This window comes from Athene noctua, chromosome 14, assembly GCF_965140245.1.
Source record: "Athene noctua chromosome 14, bAthNoc1.hap1.1, whole genome shotgun sequence".
Classification (NCBI taxonomy): Eukaryota; Metazoa; Chordata; class Aves; order Strigiformes; family Strigidae; genus Athene; species Athene noctua.
This window is the reverse complement of record NC_134050.1, coordinates 11,276,192-11,288,494: the sequence shown is the minus strand read 5'-3', so window position 1 is coordinate 11,288,494 and position 12,303 is coordinate 11,276,192. Positions and strand designations below refer to the sequence as shown.

The 12,303-nt window shown below is 43.9% G+C and overlaps 1 protein-coding gene across 2 annotated transcripts in view; it reads left to right on the top strand.

Annotated features, from left to right (window-relative positions):
* EPS8L2 (EPS8 signaling adaptor L2) overlaps window positions 1-12,303 on the top strand; it is a 67,363-nt gene that overhangs the window by 46,907 nt on the left and 8,153 nt on the right. For both annotated transcript variants that reach the window (XM_074918440.1, XM_074918439.1), the window contains 8 exons: window positions 1,928-2,007; window positions 2,511-2,637; window positions 2,997-3,085; window positions 5,382-5,456; window positions 6,492-6,640; window positions 6,815-6,941; window positions 7,326-7,441; window positions 11,162-11,273. In XM_074918440.1, the coding sequence (XP_074774541.1) occupies window positions 1,928-2,007; window positions 2,511-2,637; window positions 2,997-3,085; window positions 5,382-5,456; window positions 6,492-6,640; window positions 6,815-6,941; window positions 7,326-7,441; window positions 11,162-11,273 (875 nt within the window). The remainder of the gene's footprint in view (window positions 1-1,927; window positions 2,008-2,510; window positions 2,638-2,996; window positions 3,086-5,381; window positions 5,457-6,491; window positions 6,641-6,814; window positions 6,942-7,325; window positions 7,442-11,161; window positions 11,274-12,303) is intronic.

The following is a 12,303-nucleotide window of genomic DNA, read 5'->3' as shown; positions in this document are numbered from 1 at the left end:
TAAAAATGAGGCTGCAGCAAGCATTTCTACCCACTGGGTTGGCAGTAGGCATAATCTCAATGGCAACTCAATAAATCAAAACTCCTAGAAACTCCTTGTAACAACATGTATTCTGGGGATACTGAAACTCCCAAAAATAAGTGAAAGCCCCTCATAAAACTGAGCCATCACATGAAGTTTGGACCAAGCACCGGTGGTCTTAAAACATACAGACGACACAGACCTGGTCAGAAAGGCAAATTCCTGGCTCCGCTGACTTCACAGGAGCCAAGATTTCACCCTCCAAAATCAAGTGGTTTGCATTAATTCTCCTAGAGCGTGGAAATGCAGATCTAAACTCACCTCTCTCATGTGCTAATCTAAAACCTTCAGCCTGTTTGAGTTGGCTTGAAAAAACCCTGTATTTCTCTGTGGAGAAAGAAGTAACAGCAATAGAACTTATTTCTGTTACTGGGAGCTTTTCTCAGACAAAAGCTCAAATTGACTAAAATGATGAGTAAACTATAAGCCTTTCTTATCAGTGCCTATTGTGCTACTTTCTCTTAGGATTAATCTCTAGGTTCAAGGAAAACACATGATCAGGATACCATAAGAGACTCCAAACACCAGCTGAGGAGAAAAACACTCATTTCCCTGGGACAGGATCTGAAGCCAAGCAGCTGCTCTGGCCTCCTAAATGGAGAGCCTATTTCATGTTCAGTTTTGCAAAATGAAAACAAGAGCTATACTTCAGGGCTGGACCACGTATAAACATCTATATCCTGATGCATAGCAGTTTTTAATGAAACAGCCACCCTTAACTCTGCCCTTCCCAGAACGCTCAGCAGAATGCTTTAAGTCTGTTGCTTACATCAGCAGGGCCAGGCATTAACCCAGGCAGGATTGCTGGTTCTGAGAACACAGAGCCTGGCACTAAAGCAGGTAACAGGAGAAAATCTTGAACTATGTCTGTTTACTGAGATCGCTTCTCTTTTGAAACGCACTGTATTGCTTTTGCTACAAAGCCTGTCACAACTACTCACCTCATCTTAAAACTTCAAAATGATGTACATTTTTCATGGTCCTTTGCCAAAACTGCCTCCCCAGTTCTCCCACTTCATATATCCCGCTGTCCAACCATCTGCTGTGCTGGCCCTTTCAAACCCCATTTCACTGAGCTGACACATTATTCTTTTCACAAGAGGTGACCTGAGCAATTGTTCACACTGAAATATCACCCCTTCACTGCATGTCTGTCTTCTGGAAGCTGAGAGGTGCCTGTGGTTTTTTTATTGCAGGAGGATTTTTTTAATACCCATTGAAAACATTTGAGAGACTACACACAAGTTTGTACAAAAATACTAATTTGTGTATAGGCCTGCTTAAACATCAGGCATGCAGAATTCCTGGCAGACTGCTTTCTAGCAAGTGACAGTTACATTTACTTCCCAGTCTTACTCTTCCTCAATTATAATACTATTTAGTTAAGCTGGTATCTCTGGGATGAGGAAGGCTCCTGCAGAGAGCTGAGGGTTAGAAGAGAGGTAGAGAGTTACTCTAATTGTTCTTTACATACACATGGAGTGCTCTGCCACACGAGCCATGGCTCTTCAGCTCCTCTGCTGGCATAAATAAGCTCAGATGCATCAAAGGCAAAGGAGTTAGTGACTCACAGCAGCTTGGAGGTCTCTGCCCATAGCTGGCTGCTCTTCACTGCTTATATTTGAAAACAGGGAGTGTATCGACACAGAGGGCCGGCAGGCAGGTGCTGTGGAAGATTTAATCAGCACCTTTGATAACCTCCTGCTCTCTGTTATCTCCTGACATGCTCTCATACACAGAATAAACAACCAAGCTGAGAGTTGCCATCCCATGGGTCCCTGCATTTAATGGAGCCTATTTTCAACCTCTGATAGTAAATATAATTTTCTCCCTCCCTTGTTTGCAGACTATGAACGACGAGGCTCCGGCTCTCATGACCACGAAGAGTCCCGAGCCATCTTAGCACAGAAGATTGAAAAAGAAACGGTTGGTAACAAGAATGGTTCAGAGTCAGTGGGCGGAGGGAGAGGGAGAAGAGAGGAAGGAAGCAAGGGGCTCCTTCACAAAGCAGACATTTTATGCATAATGTAGCTATTGTTAAACCGATATCTACCATGCATAAAGATAAGGTGAACAAAACCAAAGCTCCATCACTGGGTCAGATACAATCTCTTTTGATCTGAGGTAGCTGTGCTGACCTCAGAAAGTCTGCTCCTCCCCAGCGCACACCGCAGTCTTGGGGCTATTTTCCAGACATCCATTAGCAGGGGTCACTCGTCACATTGACAAGTACAGCACACAACCAGGCACAGCTCTGTGTTTGGTAAGTGATGAATTCAGCTTCATTTCATGCCTGGTTTCCCCATTCCTGTGCATTCTTCCAGGAAATAAAGTGGGCACAGAGCAGCATGCTCCAGGATAGGGGCTTCCCAACTGCGTGCGCTTCGGACTGTCTTTCACCTTGGTTTGTCACATTTCTGTCCTCACAGCAAATCCTGAACTGCACTCTGGATGACATTGAAGTGTTTGTCGCCAGGCTTCAGAAGGCTGCAGAGGCATTCAGACAGCTCAACCAGAGGAAGAAAGGGAAGAAGAACAAGAAGAAAGGGCCAGCAGGTACAGTGCAGCAGTTAGAACAAAGGGGGAACACAGGGGCACAGGTGACAGTTGGGAGGAGACCTCAGGTCATATCTGAGCAAGGCCAGATCAATGCAGGAGCACGGCTGTGGACCCAACAGCAGCTACACCAGTTTGGAAGGTGCCAGTGGTCTGTGGGGACCTCCTGTAGGGCACACAGAGCCTAGTGAAACCTCCAACACAGAGAAAGACTTCTGGCCTCTCTTGAACCCTTGATTTTCAGTAGTTCTAGTCTCAGAACCCATTATTGCTGTGTCTTCTGCATGGCAGCAAGATGAAACTGTCCTGAAAACGGATGCTCTAATTAAAGTGTCTTTCTCTCCACCTTCTCATGAAAGAGGGCATGCTGACTCTTCGAGCAAGACCCCCAAGTGAGGCCGAGTTCATCGACTGCTTCCAGAAAACCAAACTGGCTTTTAACCTCTTGGTAAGACACAGAGGGTATTTTCATCCCTTGCAGTAACACAGCTTTTTCCCCATCTATCACAGGAGTAAGCATTTAAAGTGAAATTTGAACTGAAAACACTATCAAGGGACAAAGGTGTGAATTCTAGATTCTTCAGAATCCAGAAGATTGTGCCAGGCTTGTGCAGGTTTCTTGGGCCAAGTTGTTAAGCTGAAATTAGAAGCATAAAGCCCAGGATGGGACTGAGCAGCCAGGGGCCTTGCAGTGCCAGGATCTCTCTTCAGATACAGTCCTGACCTAAAACATTTGTGAAGCTGTGAGCTTAGAGAGCCAAGAACTGCCATGCCCACCCTGCTGATAGCTGTGCAAAGGTTTATATAGACATCCCCACTCCAGATATTCACTTCTGCTTGTGGCCTTTAAAAGTCTGGGTAGTTTTGCAAGAGCTGTAGTCCTTGTTATCCTTACAAGTCATAAAACAGAGGACTGCAAATATTAAGAGAGAAGAAAAAGTCTTATCTACTTTAAATTGTTCTATCCAATTCTGTATACAGAGCAGCTGTAAAGCTGCCTCAGCCAGAGGCCTGGAAAGCCTCCAGTTAACAATAACTGATGTCCCCCATTGCTCTCAGGTTCCTGGCTCCTCTCTTTCTCCCCTGGAGGAGCTGCCATCTTAAGAAGGGGATGAAAAGCAGGAGCATAAAGATGTTCCCAGTGCTGCCAGCTCCACTTAGTGAAGTATGTGAGACCAGGAGGGTAATGAGCCAGAAGGAAATTCTGGCAGTTCTGACCAAACTTGCCCAGCAAACACAGCCTAACAAGATCCCTCCTGAGAAGTTATTAGTAAGGAAAACAGAGATTGTAAACAATCTTAATGCAGGACACCAAGCTCCAGCCTTTTCTTTTAAAAGCAAATACACATACTTTTTGCCTGCTCAGGACCAAAACAGAGTCCCAGAGGTGGCAGCTCAGGCCAGCAATCACTGCTCTCACACAAACCAGTCAGGTGCCCTGCAAAGGTCATGCCACACATCCCCAGTGGGATGTTAGCTGCCCTGAAAAAGCAGCTTGAGGATTCTCCAAGCATAAAGAAATCTCAGCTGGGCTATTGCATCCCAGCCCTTTCTGACTGCTGAGAGAAATATAGTGGAGTCAGTGTGGCCAAAGCCTTAGTCACAGCCCAGGTCTGTGCCAGAGTTCAGGTCCTTCCCCAGATGCTGCCCATCGTGCAATGCTGCCACAAGCGTGGATCTGTGCCAACACTCTGGTGCACAGCCCCCGAGCTCAGCACCACTGCTGCTCCCCAGTCACCAGCATGGGAGCCAACACGTAGGAAATATATACACGTGCCCGAGCTCTCCCAGCACTCAGGCCCTGGACTTTGCTGTCTGCATATCCACAAACCCACAAGGTCTCCCAGCAAGAGGCCGGGGGCAAGAAAGGAGAGCAGGGAATCAGTGGTGGAGCACAGCCCCAGCACTGCTGTCTCCTGCCACATGGCTGCAAAGTCCTTGGGAAGTGCCATTTCATTTAGTCACCTCTTTGCCATCAGTTATTTCACACTTTCCACATGAGTGTTTAATCACCAGCATTTAAAATGCTTTTCATTTCAGTAAGGAGGAGGGAGTCTGGTTTCTATTGCAGCAATGCTACCAGCACAGGACACAAGGAAGATGAAAGGAAGCACAGACTGAAGTGGTTTCTCACAACAGCTCAGCTGATTGCTGTTAATGAAATACAATTCTTACAGTAAAATAACCCTACGTATTTGCTCCTCCATTCCACTACAGTCTACTCCAAATACCAAGCATTTCAGTGGCCAGGGTAGCTCTAGGTGCTGCAGGCAAGACCTTAGTGGAAATTTCTGCTTGTCAGCAATTTGCCAAGGGATCCCACAAAACACTTTGCTTTGTTGTTTTCATTCATGGGAACTAGTGGGATTTTCAACTTTGCAAGAGTCAGAAGCAGTCGGTCTGGCCCTCCCTCACTAAGACTTTCAAAATAAGCCAAGTTTTTCTGCTTCTGCTCAAAATAGTTTCAAAGGGACTGATTTTAACAGAGTAGGTACTCCACCCCTCCCAAAATTCAACACCCTTAGGAATGGACACAAAATAAAAATGATCTAAAACTGAATGATTGTTGCTCCCCAATCACTTACTCTTTTCCCAGATTTCAGGTGCACTATTGAAAGTTTCCTTATTTTGTAGGCTGAATTGTTAACTATAGCAAATATCAATCAGCAACAATCCCTCCATGTGACAGAAAAGAGAACACAAAAATCAAGGTAGGTTAAACTGGGTTTCCTTTCTCTTTTCAGGCCAAACTGAGAAAGCACATCCAGAACCCCAGCGCTTCAGAGTTGGTGCATTTCCTATTTGGGCCTCTGGAACTGGTAAATCCGATTCACAGGTTTCACTGTGAATCCACTTTTTATTTCTACTGTTGCTTTTGCACTTACAGGTGGCTAGGCTATGCAGAAGAGTTAGAAGACTTCTCACAACTGGCTAAAGCTTTCTCAGTAAAGTCTAGAAGCAAGTGTCAGTCTTGAAGTAAATACACAAACCCTAGCAAATATGAATCTTCCCACCACATTAATAAAGGAAGACTCATGGTGAACAAAAGTGCAGGCCAGCCATGGTTCCCATTGGGAATTCGCCTGATCCCACCTTCAAGCAAACATGACTCAATATTTGCATTGAAAATAGGAAGCAGGAATCCCAACTTAAAAAAGAAGCCAGAAGGGACACAAATACCAAGTGATTTTCTATTTTTTAAAGTGCTAGCTTGCATTGTATCCTGTCTCTAACAATGTCTAATTTTTAGATCAGATGTTGCTTTGACTCCACTAGAAAAATTCTTGTGTTCCTCTGAACTGTCCAGTCTTCTTGAAAGATTTAGGTTGATGGTTCTTGAGACAGAGCTGATCTAAGGATTACCTGCTGTCAACAGGAATCAGGCCATCCCTTGGCATGAAGGCTTGCTCTGGCTTTCATTTTATGCCATGGAGAACGTAGTCAAGAACTATATATGTCGTTTATTAAGATAAAGCAAATAGACAAAATCCGCCAATCAAGTACTATCAGTGTAGTGCAAGGATAATAAGGGGATGCTGAGGGAATACAGCACCTCCTTCGTGTGGCAGTGACCATTAATTTAGTTAATCTGCGTTGTGAAACCTCACCCTTACATATGAAGGCATAGAGGAGAACTTTGGAAGCGCAGGTCTAATATGAGTTGGCCTGGTTTTAGAGTACCCACCATGGAGGGTACATCGGCTTCCTCTGGAGTGGGCAGGCACAGAGATTCCGAAGGATCAGAGCCACCAATTTTTCTGTCTTTGATTTCTGTTCCTTTGGGCTTGTGCTGGTTTAATAATTTTGAACGTTTCCTACAAAATTTCTTACACTTGTGTTTGCGTTTAATCCAGATCATCAGTAGCTGTGGTGGCCCTGAGCTTGCCAGGTCTGTCGTCAGCCCGCTTCTTTCTAAAGACGCCACAGATTTCCTCCGAGGACACCTGACACCAAAAGAGATAAACCTCTGGGACTCCCTGGGAGAGACATGGACCAGATCCAGGTGAGGCCAGAGCTGCCATCTCACCAGATTCCCCAAGCTCTCGAGAAAGGCAGAGGGGACGCTTGATTTTATAGTGGTGTCAGAGGATCAAGGATGCCTCTGCTTCTCCCTGATGTGCTTTCAGAGACATGTACCCTGTGAATCTCACCACATATTCCCCACTTCATGTCCTAGAGCTGAATGGCCCCGAGAAGCAAACGTCCCCACCTACATCCCCAAATTCCGCAATGGCTGGGAACCACCCGTGGAAATCTTCCGCGGAGCTCCCTGGGAAATAGACATCGGACACTTGCAAGAAGAGGTTAGTGTTTGACCCCAGTCATCCTCTTTTCTTTTCCCCTCCCTCCCCCTTTTTTAGATAGATGGATCTATGGAGTTTGCAGCAGTGTGTAACAAGTCGTCAGCAAAAAACTCAGTTGGATCTGGTCACTCCAGTCAAATATAGAAAGAAACTAAGGCCAGAAAAGGGAGCAATAATCAGCCTCATCTCCTATCAACAGGGAATAGGATACTATACCATAACTGAGTCCCACAGATACAGGTTTGCCTGAAGACCATTTCTTTGGGGTGCACCTCATCATGATTAAAATCTTCCAGATCATGATTCATCTGCCACTCACTCTCCTTTTCCCGGATACAGCTTTTCTCTTTCCTGGTAACACTGACTCCATTGTTGCCTTTCCAGCTATCATCAGCCAATGGATATCCTTACCGTAACTCCTCACTCAAGCGCGGCCAGACAGCTGATCAGACACAAGCTGTGGATGCCTTTAAACAGAACGTAACTCAGCATGTAAATAGGTAACGTATCAGCACCACCCCAACAACAGCACTTGGCTCCCACCTTGTAACCTCATGAATCCCCCCTGCAACATACCGTGACCCCAGCATGTTTTGGCATCCTGGTAGATAACTCTCTGCCATTATTAATTCAGAGTTGTTAACAAGATCAAGAGAACTCAAAGATCAGAGGAGGGATTATTCATGTAAACACTGTCTGCTTTTTAATCACCAACAGGTCTACAAGGAAATGGTTACATGTGTTTTCCATCACAAGAGGCAAGAACATTGACTGACTTCATTAGTCAATGAGTAGGTCTTGTTTCATAAAATCAGCCCACCAAAGCAATATTAAGGATCACATGCCAAAGATACCATGCTGTGCTTCTGTACTCCATACGTTTAGAGAAGCTACTATTTCTCCATTCATCCTAAAGCCACAACAGCTTGCACAGAAAGAACCTGCTTATGGGATGAATCTGTACTAAGGCATGAGTACACACAAGCTTTCCACTTGAAAAACACAGTGCTGGGAAAGAGCAGCCTGACCTCAGCACTGCACGTAAAACTTTTCAACTGAGGCTGTGCCACTTGTTTCACAGCAGCTCCTCCTTTTGCTTTAGACACAACAAAAGGGAAAAGCATTTATTAGAGGCTGAATAAAATGAGAATATTTCCAGTCTTGCCCATCTCTCCATCAGGAAAACTGACATGGCGCGTATTTCAGACAACGCTTCTTAATGAAATAAATCCAGAAAATGGGGGAAAAAAACTCCCCTTTCCTCAGAAGTCTTGGAAAGTTCAGTTCCCAACCTAGCACCAGCCAGGCCACCCCTTTGCCTCAAGCTTTTTTCCAAGATGGCTCTTTCACACTTTAACCCGACACTCTGCCTCACTGCTAGTTTTCCATCAGTAGTTATGCAGTGGTATAAGTTTAGAGACTTTTAATCTGCTTGCTTGTTTACATGAGCTTACGCCTTTGAAATTTTCCCAAGATCTGAGAGTGTCAACAAACTCTTCCCAAATTGCAAAATAATTCTCTGCCATACTCCGCTTTGCGGTGATTTGACATTGAAGTTATCAACTTCAGATCTTTAAAGGCTGGAAGTCCAGACCCAGCAAAGCACTTAACCATGCAATTTTATGTAGGTAGCTCTCAACTGGGAAAATCCTTCAAGACAGACTTTTTTCATGGTTTCATATTCTAATCTAAAAGATTTATAGTTCTATTACTACAAAAAAGTTCAAATTCACAGCAAAAGACCTTAAATCCTGTTACATCAGCAAAATAACTTACTCTTTCCATTGCCCCCCTAAGGTCCTGATGGGACCATAAAATGGTACAGATAGAGTGTTGAGTAGGGAAAGAGTTACAGTAACAAATTCGCTTCTCCAATTCCATTTTTTCTCAGTAAGGTTATCAAAAATAAGGAGAACTTAGTTTACGTGAGAATATTCAAGTCCATCTTTAGTGACTGGTAAATAATACGTGTAAGGAAACATTTTCATCTGCTAGTCTCAGCACAGACAAACTATAAATGGTAGTATCAAGCCTTGGAACACAAATTAATGGGGCGCCTTTTTACCAGGGTGACCATTTCCCTGAGACACCACCCAGATCCAACTACAGTATGAGCACAAATGAGGATCTCTCTTCTCCTGGGATAGGTGCTGTGCACATTTTTACGTAACTTCAAGACTCTCAACAGCAAGTTTTCCTTATGGATAATATTTAAGAAAAAAAGTTAACAGCACTGAAGCAGATGCTAAAAGTGAGAATGTGCTTAGATGCTTTCTTCAGTCCACAGCAGACTTCAGCCAAGGCTGCCCTGATGCTTGCCAAGATCAAAGCCCTGGGACAGACCTATTTCCTACTATACTCATGCTTTTTTCAGAGTAGTTTGAACCAGTTTTCTAACCAGGAGACCCTATATTAACAAAAATACCCATGCAGCAGTACTGTTATTTACACCAGGGCTTTTAGCTGCAGGGAAGTGTCATGAAAGCCCTGAGCAATATTACAAAAATTAACAAAGGTCCCTTGTGTAAAATCTGAGTGCATGTGAAGTACACATTAGCCTCAAACTCCTCCAGCCTTCATCTCTTTCCTCATGACTCATTTACCTTCTGGAATGCTACAAAAGAAGTAATTTCTACATAACTAGGGCTTTTCTCCCTCTCCCTGCCCTCAGGGCACTGCTGGGGAAAGCCACCACTCCCTTTCCTGACTGGTGGATTCCATCAGTCTGCTCCAATCTCTCCCCCACTACAGATTTACAACTCACATATTGCACGTGGCTGTAACTAGACCAAGAGTTATCCCAAATCAAGTGAACTAAAGACAACACTATAGCCATAAGCATGATTATCAAACCACTGAACCAGTGGGTTCAGCCTTTTTCACGCCACCAAAAACTATCTAATGCAGACAGTAAAATGAACTGAAACTAAGTATAATGGGCTTGGTTTTCAAACTCAGGTTTTACAGATGCCTCAGAAGCAGTCCACAAAGAGACGAATTTCCACAGATCATAGGTGTAAAACAACTGACCAAAACAAAGAACTTAGCAATAGAAAACATCAGGCTAAAAACCAGAATTCATCGTACTGCTGGAAGCACAAGCTTCACCAAGTTACACAGAACCTGACATAAACTGGAGGAGAAACTGTTCCACTGCTGGCATGCCCACTGTGAATACAGCACGCGGGAGTGCTCTGCTGCAGGTGGCTGTGCGGGTTGTAAAGCATAAGCAGACATATCCACAGGAGGTGCATTAAAATAGTTCCTACCCGCCCTTACACAACAAGGCAAGACAGTTTTTCCATACCGCAAACATTTTTGGAATTAAAAAAGAACACTACAGCCGTCCTAACCAGAGAAGAAAAAGATGAGATCTACCTTAAGCCAATCAAAGAAAAAACAAACTATAAAAAATAAACCATCTCAGTTTAGGGCAAAGGAAATCTTTCATCGCACTTTTCCCACCATTTTTCATTTTTGACAGCTTACTGTATTTATTTTGTCTCCCTCTTCAAATGAAAAGTCAGTTCAACATTGAAAACCATATATTCTTGTGTCAGAAAAACTTAAACACATTCCTTTTCCCAAAAAATGTATCTTAGAATAGAAACACTCAAACTCACTTTTCCTGGGAACTCGCAGAATTCTATTTTGGTAGCTCAACATTCATTACCTGATGAAAAAAACAGATTTCCAATCAGTTCTGGGGACACTCCTTTTCACTTCCCCTTCTCCCAGCACTGCTACCTGCTTCTCCTCTACTCCAGCAAATAGGTCAATTGTTTCCACTTAATCAGGACATGAGGGTTTCACACTTATTTTTCACAGGAGGTGCAGTCAGAGCATTTTGTTTGTTCTCTATCCATCTCCCCAGCCCTTGGTGCAGCAAAGAAACAAGTGACAGGGGAAGTCTTTTCTTCCACCCTGAAAGCAGCTGCCTCACAGTCCCCAAAAAGGCCACTAACCAAACAGCCGTACAGCTTTTTTTTTGTTGTTTTTTGTTTTCCCAAATACAGGGTGTTTCACTAAAATGAGGGGTGAAAAATCTTCCTCAAAACAGAGTAGCAAAGAGGCACTGCCCCCTCTAAACACAAAGACAATTGTCTCTCTACCTGCACTGGCGCACAGCCCTCACTACTCCTCTTTTACACCAGTGAACCTATATTGCCCTAGTTATTAGATGGGCCTCCAGTAAAACCGCCCTTTTTTCAATCCTGCAGGAATTTTGAGGCACAGGGAATGGCTCTGCCCAAGAGATATGCCAAAATCCGCTATGATTTCACCGCGCGAAATGCCAATGAACTCTCAGTGCTTAAGGATGAAATCCTGGAGGTAAGTGAACATGCTGGGGGAACAGCTGCACCCTCCTCCCCTTTCCAGGAATGGGACAGAGATCCTGACATCCTGGCAAGTGCCAGCTCATTTCTGCTTGGTGTTTTCTGAGCAGTAATGTGAAGCTTTGCTCAAATCTAAAGCTTTATGCCTGAGCTGGAGCAGGCTGACTGTATGCACTGGGTCTCCTGCTCAGCTGAAACACATCAGTCACATCTTAATTAGCAATGAGGAGGAAGAAAACCAAGTCACTGTAGTACACTGTTCATCCCCTTGCTGGGCCTATGTTCATTGTTACCACTCCCCCCCTCTCCAAGGAATTATTTTCTGTGAAAACATCCTTTTTCATAACTTTTCTCTTGTCACAACACTGTTGGCAGCTGGAGAATGTAGGACATGTCTCAATCTACACACTAACTGTAACAGATCTATGACTTGAGAAAAAGACTTCTGTTTAAAAATATAGCTAGAATGAGAAATATGTGTGGGTCTTGCCAGCAAAACTCATCCACTCTGGGAAGATTACTTAAAAGAAATATTTTAAAAATCACAGCTGTGGGTCAAAACAAACCTGCTGGAAGGAGCAAGGGGATTGAGCACTAGGAGATATCTCAGCAATGGGCAACCTCCTTGCTTCATCATGGTTATGATGTGATTATGTCATATGATGTGACATGTGATTCAAGTTATATAACAACACTCCAGCATCTTTGGCAGGAGTCACTCTTGATTTTTTTTTTTTTTTTAATACAAAAAGACAACACAAACTCAGTCACTGGGGAAAAAAAAAAAAAAAAAAAAAAAAGAAAGATGGAAAACCAGGCAAATTAAGTGGGAACTATGAGTTCTTCAGCACCCCAGATCTGATTTCCCCCAGAGATGCTCTCCTGCTCATCATTAGGATAAGTTCTTTCAGCTTTGCAGGAAAGGCTTCAGTCCTGAATTGCAAATGAGTGCAACAGGTCTGTATGCCAGCACCTGCCCTCAATGATGTTATTCTGACAACTTCATGTTACTGTGTGTCTTATTT